A 16,615-nucleotide genomic window follows, 5' to 3' on the forward strand; every position below is an offset into this window, starting at 1 on the left:
GCCAACCATGCCCAACACTGCAGCAACCTTCAAGTTTCACTCAGATGCCTTCACGTCTACCTTCAAGGCTACAACTTTCCTCTTCAACCTTGCAACATGTGGATCTTCGCTTTCAGCTTCTGGGTCTACCCAACAGAGAAGCTGACACTCATCTTTAACCTATATGATCCCACCATAGTCAGTGCCCAGAAACAAAACGTTGAGGTCAGCTAAGAACAATAAAACATGAACGCACCTCATAGTAGATGTAGCCCCAAAATCGGCGACCTGATTATCTTTGGTTCCTAAAACTTGCAACACTGGTCTCTCTCCATGCCCATAAAGAAGCCCCCTCTTCTGCGCAGACCCCTTGGTCTGAGACGACCTTGAGCACTCCGACGCCAAGGCTATATTGGAACCCTAACCCTAGCACATGCTTTATAATTCTGGTTTGGGGTGAGGTTTTTAATTAAAAAAAATTTCTAAATCATTAAATGGTGCAACTACCAGTAACAACCTCAGGGGTAAATGTGTCCAAAATCTTTCATAGAAGGGGGGAGGACGATTTTAATGTGTTTGTAAAGATTGAGGATGATTTTAAATAACAAAAAAATATTAGGGACGAAATTGATTTTGACCCCAGACCTTGGGAACGAAAAAAGTACTTATTAGTGCACAAAATTGTGATCATCAATGGCGCCATTAACATGGTACGCTCAATTGCAATCTCAACTCTTTATCACAACGACGCACAACTAACCAGCAAGTGCACTGGATCGTCCAAGTAATAAACCTTACGCGAGTAAGGGTCGATCCCACGGAGATTGTTGGTATGAAGCAAGCTATGGTCATCTTGTAAATCTCAGTCAGGTAGATTCAAATGGTTATAGATGATTTATGAATAAAGCATAAAATAAAGATAGAGATACTTATGTAATTCATTGGTGAGAATTTCAGATAAGCGTATGGAGATGCTTTGTCCCTTCCGTCTCTCTGCTTTCCTACTGTCTTCATCCAATCCTTCTTACTCCTTTCCATGGCAAGCTGTATGTTGGGCATCACCGTTGTCAATGGGTACAGTCCCGTCCTCTCAGTGAAAATTTTCAACGCGCTCTGTCACAGCACGGCTATTCAGCTGTCAGTTCTCGATCATTTCGGAATAGAATCCAGTGATTCTTTTGCGTCTGTCACTAACGCCCCACAATCGCGAGTTTGAAGCTCGTCACAATCATTCAATCCTCGAATCCTACTCAGAATACCACAGACAAGGTTTAGACCTTCCGGATTCTCTTGAATGCCGCCATCAATTCTAGCTTATACCACGAATATTCCGGTTAAGAAATCCAAGAGATATCCACTCAATCTAAGGTAGAACGGAGGTGGTTGTTAGGCACACGTTCATAGGTAAGAATGATGATGAGTGTCACGGATCATCACATTCATCAAGTTGAGGAACAAGTGATATCTTAGAACAAGAATAAGCTGAATTGAATAGAAGAACAATAGTAATTGCATTAATACTCGAGGTACAGCAAAGCTCCACACCTTAATCTATGGTGTGTAGAAACTCCACCGTTGAAAATACATAAGAACAAGGTCTAGGCATGGCCGAATGGCCAGCCTCCCATAATCTAAGAACTAGACATCCAAAGATGATCCTAAGATCTAAAGTGATCAAAAGATGAAAATACAATAGTAAAAGGTCCTATTTGTAGAGAACTAGTAGCTTAGGGTTTACAAAGATGAGTAAATGACGTAAAAATTCACCTCCGGACCCACTTGGTGTGTGCTTGGGCTGAGCATTGAAGCTTTCAAGTGTAGAGACTCTTCTTGGAGTTAAACGCCAGCTTTTGTGCCAATTTGGGCGTTTAACTCCCATTCATGTGCCAGTTCCGGCGTTTTACGCCAGAATTCTTGAGCTGACTTGGAACGCCTGTCTGGCAGTGGCGGATCCATGGGGGGACCTAAGGTGGCCATGGTCCCCCCCAAATTTTTTTAAAAAAAATAGTAAATAGTAATAATTAATAATATTAAATTTTTTTATATATAATATTAAAAAAAATATAACTTACAAAATTTTATAAATTAAAAAAACTAAAAACTGCATTATGTATTAGATATTTGAATTATTGTTGCTCTTGTTAACAAATAGCCCATTCTAATAATTAATAAAAATGGTTCTATTATACTAGCCCAAGCCCATACTATTAATTAAAGTAACCCTAGTACATTTTTCAAATATTTGTTTCAAACTATCATAGGCATAGCGCCACTTTTCTCTCTCTTTTAGTGATTCCCAAACTTTTGGTCTTCTACTCTTCTCATTCTAATTTTCTTTCCATACCAAAACAAGACATACGAAGAAAAACCATTGAAGAGAAGTGAACAACAAAATATTAACCATTGAATGCACAACAAAGATTCAAAGAGGTATATTTCAATTTTTTTTAAGTTAATGACAATGTCAAGTATTATTTACATTATTTATTTAAAATAATTAATTTATTTTTTTTTATAATGGACAGTGTTCAAAGATTGAAGTGAGGACAAAACTCAATAGAATTATTTTTTTGTGAGACTTGGAACAAAAAATAATCAGGTAAATCAATAACTTTATTTTTGGTTATTATATATTTGTGTTTCTAAAATTATTTGTTATTGCTCAATAGGTTTAATATTTTTTTTAAGAAAATAATATATATGCAATTATTTTTGTTTTTTTTTTGTTAGATAGTTCAAGTTAAGTTAAAAATGTCAAAGATGAAAACAATTCACTCATTTTTCAAGAGAAAAGAGAGAATATATGATGAACAAAATTCAGCTTCAGATTCTTTGAGTAATGTTCAAAATATTATTGAACAACCTGTGACACAACTTGTTGAGCAAGATATTCAACCCCCTGCTTCCAAAATAGCAAGGACTGAAATAGATCAAGTTAATATTGATACATTGATGCGTGATCCCGGAAAGCGTCCGCAAATTTGGAATTATCCTATCAATCAACAAGATGAAATCCGTAGAGCATACATAAAGTTTGGACCATATCAATTTATTATGGATGAGTACCCTCTTTCTGGTCTAGAAAGTCATCCTCGTCGTTTCAAAGCTCATTGGTTTAAGAGTTTTTCTTGGCTAGAATATTCGCCAGAAGTGGATGCTGCATTTTGTCTTCCATGCTATTTATTTTCTAGAAAATCAAGTCCATTCACATCAGGAGGATTTCGCAATTGGAAAAAAGTGAATAATGGAAAGGATTGTGCATTTTTATCTCATGTGGGTAAATCTCTTAATTCTCCTCATAATATTGTTGTTAAGTCTTGTAAAGATTTGCTTAATCAATTATGTCACATTGACAAAGTATTGGCTAAGCAAAGCTCACAACAAGTTTTAAGCAATAGATTGCGTCTTAAAGCCTCTATTGATACTGTCAAATGGTTAACGTTTCAAGCTTGTGCTTTTAGGGGACATGACGAGAGTCATGAGTCTCAGAATCGAGGAAATTTTCTTGAAATGTTAAAATTATTAGCTTCTTACAATAAAGAAGTGGATGCAGTTGTTTTGGATAATGCTCCTCAAAATGCAATATACACATCACCTTCTATTCAAAAGGAAATTCTACATGTTTTTTCTAGAAAGGTGCAAAATGAAATTCGCAATGAGATTGGTAATGCAAAGTTTTGTTTGATTGTTGATGAAGCTAGAGATGAATCTAGAAGAGAACAAATGGCACTTGTTGTTAGATTTGTTGATAAGCATGGATTTGTCAAAGAAAGGCTAATAGATGTTGTTCATGTCAAAGATACTACTTCTGCTACTCTAAAACAAGAGATTTGTTCTGCATTATCTCATCACAATCTCAACATTCAAAATGTTCGAGGTCAAGGGTATGACGGAGCTAGTAATATGCGTGGAGAGTGGAAAGGGTTACAAGCTTTAATTATTCAAGAATGTCCTTATGCATATTATGTTCATTGCTTTGCTCATCAATTACAGCTTGCTCTTGTTGCTGCGGCTAAAGAAGTTGTTGATGTTCATGCTTTTTTCCAAAGTTTGAGTAATATTATCAATGTTGTGTGCTCTTCTTGCAAACGCAATGATGAATTACGATCTGCTTATGCAACTGAAATTTCCCATTTAGTTGCAACTAATCAAATTGAAACAGGAAGAGGAGCAAATCAAATTGGCACATTAAAAAGATCAGGAGATACCAGGTGGAGCTCTCACTTCAACTCAATTTGTAGCCTTTTACGTATGTTTGGAGCAACAACTTCAGTTCTGGAAGATTTGGCTACTAATGGATCTACATATTCTCAACGTGGTGATGCTACTTATGCTCTTAAATCTTTATTATCATTTGATTTTGTTTTCATTTTGCATATGATGAAAGAAATCATGGGAATCACTGATAAACTTTGTCAAGCATTGCAACAAAAATCTCAAGACATTTTGAATGCTATGCATCTGGTTTCTAGTACAAAGTCATTGATTCAACAGTTAAGAGATAGTAGTTGGGGAGCACTTTTGGAGAAAGTTAGTTCTTTCTGCAATGATCATGCTATTCAGATACCTGATATGGGTGCTTCTTTTAGTGACATAATTCGGTCTCGTCGTAAAAAGGATGTTGTCACTGTTGAACACCACTATCGTGTTGACATTTTTACTAGCGTGATAGATTTTCAACTGAAAGAGCTAAATAGTAGATTTAGTGAGCAAGCAACCGAGCTCCTCATACTGAGTACATCTCTAGATCCTAAAGATGCTTTCAAGTTATTCAGTGTTTGCAACATATGCAATCTTGTAAAGAATTTCTATTCTTTAGATTTTTCTGAGCAAGAAAAGATTCAATTGGATTATGAGTTACAACATTATGAACTTGATGTGGTTAAAGCTCCAGATTTTCAGAATTTGTCTACTCTTGCTGAATTGTGTCAAAAATTGACAGAGACAGGAAAATCAAATATATATCCTTTAATTGATAGATTAATTCGTCTTGTTTTGACTCTTCCTGTGACAACAGCAACAACTGAACGGGCCTTTTCAGCTATGAAGATTATTAAAACAAGGCTTCGAAACAAGATGGAAGATGAATTTTTAGCAGATTGTATGATTGTATATATTGAAAAGGAAATTGCTTCAAAATTCACTTCAGAGATGATAATTGATGATTTTAGTTCCATGAAGCATCGTCGAGCAAATTTAAAAATATCAAAATCTTAAAGTATGTAGTTGAACATTGACTTTTATATAATATAATTACTTTTTTGATATATATGCTACAAATCATATTTTGTTAATTTTTTGTTATATTTTATATTTAATTGGCCCCCCTCTTATGAAATTTCTGGTTCCGCCACTGCTGTCTGGGCCATCAAATCTCGGGCAAAGTATGGACTATCATACATTGCTGAAAAGCCCAGGATGTCTACTTTCCAACGCAATTGAGAGCGTGCCAATTGGGTTTCTGTAGCTCCAGAAAATCCACTTCGAGTGCAGGGAGGTCAGAATCCAACAGCATCTGCAGTCCTTTTCAGCCTCTGAATCAGATTTTTGCTCAGGTCCCTCAATTTCAGCCAGAAAATACCTGAAATCACAGAAAAACACACAAACTCATAGTAAAGTCCAGAAAAGTGAATTTTAACTAAAAACTAATAAAAATATAATAAAAACTAACTAAAACATACTAAAAACATACTAAAAACAATGCCAAAAAGCGTATAAATTATCCGCTCATCACAACACCAAACTTAAATTGTTGCTTGTCCCCAAGCAACTGAAAATCAAATAAGATAAAAAGAAGAGAATATGCAATGAATTCCAAAAACATCTATGAAGATCGGTATTAATTAGATGAGCGGGGCTTTTAGCTTTTTGCCTCTGAACAGTTTTGGCATCTCACTTTATCCTTTGAAATTCAGAATGATGGGCTTCTATAGGAACTCAGAATCCAGATAGTATTATTGATTCTCCTAGTTAAGTATGATGATTCTTGAACATAGCTACTTTATGAGTCTTGGCCGTGACCCAAAACACTCTGTCTTCCAGTATTACCACCGGATACATACATGCCACAGACACATAACTGGGTGAACCTTTTCAGATTGTGACTCAGCTTTGCTAGAGTCCCCAATTAGAGGTGTCCAGGGTTTTTAAGCACACTCTTTTTGCCTTGGATCATGACTTTATTATTATATTATTATTATTTTTTTTTTGTATTCACTGCTTTTTCTTGCTTCAAGAATCATTTTTATGATTTTTCAGATCCTAAGTAACATGTCTCATTTTTCATCATTCTTTCAAGAGCCCACATTCATGAACAACAACTTCAAAAGACATATGCACTGTTCAAGCATACATTCAGAAGTCAAAAGTATTGCCACCACATCAAAATAATTAATCTGTTATAAAATTCAAAATTCATGCAATTCTTCTCTTTTTCAATTAAGAACATTTTTCATTTAAGAAAGGTGATGGATTCATAGGACATTCATAACTTTAAGGCATAGACACTAAGACACTAATGATCATGTAATAAGACACAAACATAGATAAACATAAGCATAAAAATTCGAAAAACAGGAAAATAAAGAACAAGGAAATTAAAGAACGGGTCCACCTTAGTGATGGCAGCTTGTTCTTCCTCTTGAAGATCTTATGGAGTGCTTGAGCTCCTCAATGTCTCTTCCTTGCCTTTGTTGCTCCTCTCTCATGATTCTTTGATCTTCTTTAATTTCATGGAGGAGAATGGAATGTTCTTGGTGCTCCACCCTTAGTTGTCCCATGTTGGAACTCAGTTCTCCTAGGGAGGTGTTGATTTGCTCCCAATAGTTTTGTGGAAGAAAGTGCATCCCTTGAGGCATCTCAGGGATTTCATGATGAGTGGGATCTCTTGTTTGCTCCATTCTTTTCTTAGTGATGGGCTTGTCCTCATCAATGAGGATGTCTCCCTCTATGTCAATTCCGACTGAATAACAGAGGTGACAAATGAGATGAGGGAAGGCTAACCTTGCCAAGGTGGAGGACTTATCCGCCACCTTATAAAGTTCTTGGGATATAACCTCATGAACTTCTACTTCCTCTCCAATCATGATGCTATGAATCATGATAGCCCGGTCTATAGTAACTTCGGACCGGTTGCTAGTGGGAATGATTGAGCGTTGGATAAACTCCAACCATCCTCTAGCCACGGGCTTGAGGTCATGCCTTCTCAGTTGAACCGGCTTCCCTCTTGAATCTCTCTTCCATTGAGCGCCCTCTTCACAAATGTCTATGAGGACTTGGTCCAACCTTTGATTAAAGTTGACCCTTCTAGTGTAAGGGTGTTCATCTCCTTGCATCATGGGCAAGTTGAATGCCAACCTTACATTTTCCGGACTAAAATCTAAGCATTTTCCCCGAACCATTGTAAGCCAATTCTTTGGGTCCGGGTTCACACTTTGATCATAGTTCTTGGTGATCCATGCATTGGCATAGAACTCTTGAACCATTAAGATTCTGACTTGTTGAATGGGGTTGGTAAGAACTTCCCAACCTCTTCTTCGGATCTCATGTCGAATCTCCGGATATTCACTCTTTTTGAGTTTGAAAGGGACCTTGGGGATCACCTTTTTCATGGCCACAACTTCATAGAAGTGGTCTTGATGCACCCTTGAGATGAATCTCTCCATCTCCCATGACTCGAAGATGGAAGCTTTTGCCTTCCCTTTCCTCTTTCTAGAGGTTTCTCCGGCCTTAGATGCCATAAATGGTTATGGAAAAACAAAAAGCAATGCTTTTACCACACCAAACTTAAAAGGTTTGCTCGTCCTCGAGCAAAAGAAGAAAGAAGAGAGTAGAAGAAGAAGAAATAGAGGAGATGGAGGTGGCTTTGTGGTTCGGCCAAGAGAGAGAAGTAGTGTTTAGGTTATGTGAAAATGAAGGAGTGAAGATGGATTTATATAGGAGTGGAGAGGGGGTGTATGGTTCGGCCATAATGGGTGGGTTTGGGAGGGAAAGTGGTTTGAATTTGAATGGTGAGGTAGGTGGGGTTTTATGAAGGATGGATGTGAGTGGTGAAGAGAATAGTGGGATTTGATAGGTGACGGGTTTTTGGGGAAGAGGTGTTGAGGTAATTGGTGAATGGGTGAAGAAGAGAGAGGGTGGTGGGGTAGGTGGGGATCCTGTGGGGTCCACAGATCCTGAGGTGTCAAGGAAAATTCATCCCTGCACCAAGTGGCGAGCAAAAATGCTCTTTTTACCAATTCTGGTGTTAAACGCCGGGCTGGTGCCCATTTCTGGCGTTTAACGCCAGCTTCTTGCCCCTTCCTGGCGTTTAACGCCAGTCTGGTGCCCCTTTTTGGTGTTAAACGCCCAGAATGGTGCCAGACTGGGCGTTAAATGCCAGCAGGTTTTCCTCCAGGGTGTGCTATTTTTTCTTTCTGTTTTTCATTCTGTTTTTGCTTTTTCAATTGATTTTGTGACTTCCCATGATCATCAACCTATAAAAAACATAAAATAACAAAGGAAAATAGATAAATATAACATTGGGTTGCCTCCCAACAAGCGCTTCTTTAATGTCAGTAGCTTGACAGTGGGCTCTCATGGAGCCTCACAGATTCTCAGAGCAATGTTGGAACCTCCCAACACCAAACTTAGAGTTTGAATGTGGGGGTTCAACACCAAACTTAGAAGTTGGTTGTGGCCTCCCAACACCAAACTTAGAGTTTGACTGTGGGGGCTCTATTTGACTCTGTTTTGAGAGAAGCTCTTCATGCTTCCTCTCCATGGTTACAGAGGGATATCCTTGAGCCTTAAACACAAGGGATCCTTCATTCACTTGAATGATCAATTCTCCTCTGTCAACATCAATCACAGCCTTTGCTGTGGCTAGGAAGGGTCTGCCAAGGATGATGGATTCATCCATGCACTTCCCAGTCTCTAGGACTATGAAATCAGTAGCGATGTAATGGTTTTCAATCTTTACTAGAACATCCTCTACAAGTCCATAAGCTTGTTTTCTTGAATTGTCTGCCATCTCTAGTGAGATTCTTGCAGCTTGTACCTCAAAGATCTCTAGCTTCTCCATTACAGAGAGAGCCATGAGGTTTATGCTTGACCCTAGGTCACACAGAGCCTTCTTGAAGGTCATGGTGCCTACTGTACAAGGTATTGAGAACTTCCCAGGGTCCTGTCTCTTTTGAGGTAATCTCTGCCTAGTCAAGTCATCCAGTTCTTTGGTGAAAAAAGGAGGTTCATCCTCCCAAGTCTCATTACCAAATAACTTGTCATTTAACTTCATGATTGCTCCAAGGTACTTAGCAACTTGCTCTTCAGTGACATCTTCGTCCTCTTCAGAGGAAGAATACTCATCAGAGCTCATGAATGGCAGAAGTAAATCCAATGGAATCTCTATGGTCTCAGTGTGAGCCTCAGATTCCCATGGTTCCTCATTAGGGAACTCATTGGAGGTCAGTAGACGTCCATTGAGGCCTGCCTCAGTGGCGCTCACTGCCTCTTTCTCCTCTCCAAGTTCGGCCATGTTGATGGCCTTGCACTCTCCTTTTGGATTCTCTTCTGTATTGCTTGGCAGAGTACTAGGAGGGAGTTCAGTAACTTTCTTACTCAAATGACCCACTTGTGCCTCCAAGTTTCTAATGGAATATCTTATTTCAGTCATGAAACTTTGAGTGGTTTTGATTAGATCAGAGACCATGGTTGCTAAGTCAGAGTGGCTCTGCTTAGAATTCTCTGTCTGTTGCTGAGAAGATGATGGAAAAGGCTTGCTATTGCTAAACCTGTTTCTTCCACCATTATTGTTGTTGAAACCTTGTTGAGGTCTCTCCTGATCCTTCCATGAGAGATTTGGATGATTTCTCCATGAAGGATTATAGGTGTTTACATAGGGTTCTCCCATGTATTCACATCTTCCATTGATGGGTTCTCAAGATCATAAGCTTCTTCTTCAGATGAAGCGTCCTTAGTACTGCCTGGTGTAGCTTGCATTCCAGACAGACCTTGAGAAATCATATTGACTTGCTGAGTCAATATTTTATTCTGAGCCAATATTGCATTCAGAGTATCAATCTCAAGAACTCCTTTCTTTTGATTCGTCCCATTGTTCACAGGATTCCTTTCAGAAGTGTACATGAATTGGTTATTTGCAACCATTTCAATGAGTTCTTGAGCTTCTGCAGGCGTCTTCTTCAGATGAAGAGATCCTCCAGCAGAGCTGTCCAATGACATCTTGGACAGTTCAGATAGATGACGAATGAATTTTTGCCGGTATAGAATTTATCAAGTGATCAATCATAGTATAGTCTAAACCAACGCAAAATCCATCATCAAACAAATCTACAATCTATATCCGAGAGTACTAGTCTCCCGAGTCGTTCTCCCTTGGAATTGCCAAAGTGTGCATCTTATTGATTTAGTAAGCCTTGTTGGAATTCTTTGAAGGTTTTAGCAAAGTAATGAGAAACAAACAATCAATTATCAAAAGACTTGGCTTAGGGTTGGCATTAGAAATTCTATCCTTATAGTCCATTCAATGTTGACAACAATTAGGCCTTGCTTCATTTAGTTATCTCCTAAGTATAGAGGAAAATCAAATGAAAACAATCAACTTGAGTCACAAGTCCTAGCTTCACCTCATGGGAATCTAGCTTTAGTGCACTCCAAGCCAACTAGCAATCCCTAATTCCAAATCAACTATTGATACAACTATTCAACTTCTTCCAATGACCAAACCCTATGCCAAGTGTAAAAATTCTACTCCATAGCTAGTGTTGACATTTTATCAAATATGTGATGAGCAAAAAGGAAAGTCATAGTAAAATGAGAAGAAAAAAATAGAATTGAAAGTATTGCAACACAAGAATCTAACAACAAGCCTCAAAGAGTAGCAATGGAAAGAAAATTCTCAAAGAGTTAATGAAATTCAAAATTGCAACATTAAATTCTAGATCTATGAGAGTTGATCAATTACAACTACTTGAATTTGGAGAAGGAAAATCTATGACATGAATAAAATGGAATGAGACTTGTAATGGATCTCACCAAAGATGATTGAAAATTCAGAAATTGGGTGAAGATGAACCCTAGTGAAAAGCTTGGAATCTTTTCCTCTTCTTCTCTCCCTAAAAGTGAAACTAACTCTCCTCCCCAAAATATCTAAAATCTAGCAAATGAACTAAGTGTGTTTAACCCTTGCTCCCTTGGTCTTTTTAAGCCTTTTCCCGCTAAGGCATTTCCCCAAAAGTGGGATTCTTAACTACCTCCACGCCTAAGTCACGTGACTTCTTAAAAAAACCACATTCGCAAATCGGCGCGCACGCGTACCGGCGTCTTGTAATGTGCGCGGAGGCGTGATGTACGCGTGCGCGTCCATGAGGATCTTGGCTTAGCCGCCACTCAAGCCGGCTCGTGGCTTGGCTCTTAGTCTCGGCTTCACGTTGCTCTAATCCGTGCGGGCGCGCCAGGTGCGCGCACGCGCCCATGTGGAAATTTCCAAAGCTCAATTCTCATGCTTCCTTTCTTTGCACCCGTCTTCCTTCTCTTTTCCTGTCCATTCCTACTCCATATCCTGAAACAACTTAACACACAAGTCACGGCATCGAATGGCCTCAAGAGAAGATTAGAAATGTATCTATTTTAGTGCAAAATAAGCATGTTTTCATTCATGAGGCAAAACTAGGAAAGAAATGCAAACTCTTGTATTCTCATATAGAAAGTGTGTGGAATCATTGATAAAACCCCTGAAATCAGCACAAGATAAACCCTCAAAATGGGGTTTGTCAATAGACCATCATAGAAGATACTTATGATGCTCCATTCAGAAAGCATGTCAGAAAGACACTTTCTGATCAATTGTTTATATCTTTCCCAAGCTTCATAGAGGGATTCACCTTCCTTCTATCTGAAGGTTTGGACTTCCACTCTAAGCTTACTCAATTTTTGAGGTGGAAAGAACTTTGCCAAGAAGGCATTGACTAGCTTTTCCCAAGAGTTCAGGCTTTCTTTAGGTTGTGAGTCCAACCATATCCTAGCTCTGTCTCTTACAGCAAAAGGGAATAGCATAAGTCTGTAGACCTCAGGGTCAACCCCATTGGTCTTGACAGTGTCACAGATTTGCAAGAATTCAGCTAAAAACTGATGAGAATCTTCCGATGGAAGTCCATGGAACTTGCAATTCTGTTGCATTAGAGAAACTAATTGAGGCCTAAGCTCAAAGTTGTTTTCTTCAATGGCAGGGATGGAGATGCTTCTCCCATAGAAGTCGGGAGTAGGTGCAGTAAAGTCACCCAGCACCTTCCTTGCATTGTTGGCATTGTTGTTGTGTTCGGCTGCCATGGGTTCTTCTTCTTTGAAGATTTCTGTTAGGTCCTCTACAGAGAGTTGTGCTTTAGCTTCTCTTAGCTTTCGCTTCAAGGTCCTTTCAGGTTCAGGGTCAGCCTCAACAAGAATGCTTTTTTCTTTGCTCTTGCTCATATGAAAGAGAAGAAAACAAGAAAATATGGAATCCTCTATGTCACAGTATAGAGATTCCTTGAGGTGTTAGAGGAAAAGAAAAATAGAAGAAAGAGGTAGAAGAATTCAAACTTAGAAAGATAGAGTTCGAATTGTGCATTGAGGAAGAGTGTTAGTCCATAGATAGAAGGATGTGAGAAGAGGGGAAGAAATTTTCGAAAATTAATTAAAAAGATTTTAAAAACATTTTGAAAAATTGAAGAATGATTTTCGAAAAATATGATTGGGAAAGAAATAAAGTGATTTTTGAAAAAGATTTTGAAATTAGAAATCAAAAAGATATGATTGAAAACTATTTTGAAAAAAGATGTGATTAAAAAGATATGATTGAAAAATTATAGTTTTAAAAGATATGATTGAAAAGATATGATTGAAAAACAATTTAAAAAGATTTTATTTTTAAAATTAATGACTTGGCTAACAAGAAAAGATATGATTCAGATATTAAAACTTTCTCAACAGAAAAGGCAACATACTTGAAATGTTGAATCAAATCATTAATTGTTAGCAAGTATTTTTGAAAATGGAAAGAAATTGATTTTGAAAATATATGATTGAAAAGATATGATTTGAAAAAGATTTGATTTTGAAAAATTATGAAAACTTGAAAAAAATTTGAATTAAAAACAGAATCATCCCTCTTGTGCCATCCTGGCGTTTAACACCCAAAATGCTACCCTTTTGGGCGTTAAACGCCCAGCCAGGTATCCTGGCTGGTGTTTAAACGCCAGTTTTCCTTCCTCACTGGGCGTTCTGAACGCCCAGCTTTTTCTGTGTAATTCCTCTGCTGTATGTTCTAAATCTTCAATTCTCTGTATTATTGACTTGAAAAGACACAAATTAAAAATTTTTTAGATTTTTAATAATGAGAAATAATCAAAATGAAACTAAGATCAACTAAACAATGCATGCAAGATACCAAACTTAGAAGTTTGTATACTACTGACACTAACAAATTGAGAATGCATATGAGAAACAACAAAACACTCAAGACAAGAGAATTTAAAGATCAGAGCAATGAAATTATCAAGAACAACTTGAAGACCAATAAAGACACATGAATGAATTCGAAAAATGCAAGAAGAACAGAAACATGCAATTGACACCAAACTTAAAATGAGACACTAGACTCAAACAAGAAACATAAAATATTTTTTATTTTTATGACTTTGTAATTTTTTTTGGATTTTTCGAAAATTATATAGAAAAGAAAATAAAGAGATTCAAAATTTTTAATAAGAATTCCAGGAATCATGCAATGTTAGTCTAAAGCTTCAGTCTAAAGAAATTAGACATGGCTAGCCAAGCTTCAGCAGGACATTACATTCAAGAGCTAAATTGATGAGAATCAATCAGCTTTGGTGATGATAAGAACATCACCTTGAAACTCTAGAATTCATTCTTAAAAATTCTGAAAAATGCCTAATCTAAGCAACAAGATGAACCGTCAGTTGTCCAAACTCAAACAATCCCCGGCAACGGCGCCAAAAACTTGGTGCACGAAATTGTGATCATCAATGGCGCCATCAACATGGTACGCTCAATTGCAACCTCAACTCTTTATCACAACTTCGCACAACTAACCAACAAGTGCACTGGGTCATCCAAGTAATAAACCTTACGCGAGTAAGGGTCGATCCCACGGAGATTGTTGGTATGAAGCAAGCTATGGTCATCTTGTAAATCTCAGTCAGGCAGATTCAAATGGTTATAGATGATTTATGAATAAAGCATAAAATAAAGATAGAGATACTTATGTAATTCATTGGTGAGAATTTCATATAAGCGTATGGAGATGCTTTGTACCTTCCGTCTCTCTGCTTTCCTACTGTCTTCATCCAATCCTTCTTACTCCTTTCCATGACAAGCTGTATGTTGGGCATCACCGTTGTCAATGGCTACAGTCCCGTCCTCTCAGTGAAAATGTTCAACACGCTCTGTCACAACACGGCTATTCAGCTGTCGGTTCTCGATCATGTCGAAATAGAATCCAGTGATTCTTTTGCGTCTGTCACTAACGCCCCACAATCGCGAGTTTGAAACTCGTCACAGTCATTCAATCCTCGAATCCTACTCAGAATACCACAGACAAGGTTTAGACCTTCCGGATTCTCTTGAATGCCGCCATCAATTCTAGCTTATACCACGAAGATTCCGGTTAAGAAATCCAAGAGATATCCACTCAATCTAAGGTAGAACGGAGGTGGTTGTCAGGCACACGTTTATAGGTGAGAATGATGATGAGTGTCACGGATCATCACATTCATCAAGTTGAGGAAGAAGTGATATCTTAGAACAAGAATAAGCTGAATTGAATAGAAGAACAATAGTAATTGCATTAATACTCGAGGTACAGCAGAGCTCCACACCTTAATCTATGGTGTGTAGAAACTCCACCGTTGAAAATACATAAGAACAAGGTCTAGGCATGGCCGAATGGCCAGCCTCCCATAATCTAAGAACTAGACATCCAAAGATGATCCTAAGATCTAAAGTGATCAAAAGATGAAAATACAATAGTAAAAGGTCCTATTTGTAGAGAACTAGTAGCATAGGGTTTACAAAGATGAGTAAATGACGTAAACATCCACTTCCGGGCCCACTTGGTGTGTGCTTGGGCTGAGTATTGAAGCTTTCAAGTGTAGAGACTCTTCTTGGAGTTAAACGCCAGCTTTTGTGCCAGTTTGAGCGTTTAACTCCCATTCTTGTGCAAGTTCCGGCGTTTTACGCCAGAATTCTTGAGCTGACTTTGAACGCCTGTTTGGGCCATCAAATCTCGGGCAAAGTATGGACTATTATACATTGCTGGAAAGCCCAGAATGTCTACTTTCTAACGCAATTGAGAGCGCGCCAATTGAGCTTCTGTAGATCCAGAAAATCCACTTCGAGTGCAGGGAGGTCAGAATCCAACAGCATCTGCAGTCTTTTTCAGCCTCTGAATCAGATTTTTGCTCAGGTCCCTCAATTTCAGCCAGAAAATACCTGAAATCACAGAAAAACACACAAACTCATAGTAAAGTCCAAAAAAGTGAATTTTAACTAAAAACTAATAAAAATATAATAAAAACTAACTAAAACATACTAAAAATAATGCCAAAAAGCGTATAAATTATCCGCTCATCACTTATCCCTAATATTAACTTCCGGTGGCAGTTGGGAGTTTTGGAGGAATTGGAAAGGGGAGTTTTAGATAGGCCGAAAACCCTTAGCTTGTTGCCCATTACTTTTCATGGATTAACTATGTTTATAAGCTTGATTTTTCTGTTGGAAGTTCTAGGATTGCCTTAAACTTTCCCAGAACATTATATGTTAGATATGTGGGAACTGTTACCATACTGAGAACCTTCGGTTCTCACCCATGCGGATTTTATTGTTTTCAGATGCAAGACGTGAAGCTCCTCGCTGACGCATCCTGGAAGCTTTTAATTTAGCGAAGTTCCTTATCTCTCGGTGCTTTATTTTGGTTATATGTATTTCCATAGATACTTATTATCTTCAATGTTTATATATATACTGTATTAACTCCTATTAGATGTTATTTTAGAGAAACATGTTTTGTAACCTCTGTCTTTTGGATTTATTTTGGGTTTATATATGTGTGTGTGTGTTCGGATCGGTTACCTTCGCGAACTGAGTCTTGAACTTTGTTATCTGTATGTTTGCATTCTTGTGTGTGTGTGTGTGTGTGTGTGTGCGCGCATTCGGAAGTGTTGTGCTTTTCAATTTAACAATTTTGCTTAGCTCTTTTCTTCAAAGGCTCCTAGTTACAAATATTTTTCACACTATTATATATATATAATATTTTATTTTTAGAGGTCGTAATACCTCACCACCTCTATCTTATGACTTAAGCATAAGGCTCTGTGTGGTAGGGTGTTACACAATGACTCTTTGTTTTGCAAGCCAAACCTTTCTGTAGGACGCCTTGTAACCAAAGTGATTCTCCACACCTCCTTGCAGAACCCTGATGCTGATTATTGGATCGGCTTTGACCATCATGAAAATGTGTTACGCAATCACCTTCGAATCCAACCTACAATGGTCTTGCCCCGTTCATGTTTGCATGCAAGTATGAGGACCAGTGTATCTCCTAACCTCCCACTTTTCTTGCTTTCGGCGATATGATATGAGTATG

General features: G+C 38.0%; 1 protein-coding gene across 1 annotated transcript; it reads left to right on the top strand.

The window, feature by feature from the left end:
* The first annotated feature begins 2,931 nt into the window (after window positions 1–2,931).
* LOC112709277 (uncharacterized) lies at window positions 2,932–16,605 on the top strand. Its single transcript, XM_072202086.1, has 2 exons — window positions 2,932–4,755; window positions 16,384–16,605. The coding sequence occupies exons 1-2, from the start codon at window positions 2,932–2,934 to the stop codon at window positions 16,603–16,605; spliced, it is 2,046 nt and encodes a 681-aa protein (XP_072058187.1).
* Window positions 16,606–16,615: the final 10 nt, after the last annotated feature.

This window comes from Arachis hypogaea, chromosome 9 (genome assembly GCF_003086295.3).
Source record: "Arachis hypogaea cultivar Tifrunner chromosome 9, arahy.Tifrunner.gnm2.J5K5, whole genome shotgun sequence".
NCBI lineage: Eukaryota > Viridiplantae > Streptophyta > Magnoliopsida > Fabales > Fabaceae > Arachis > Arachis hypogaea.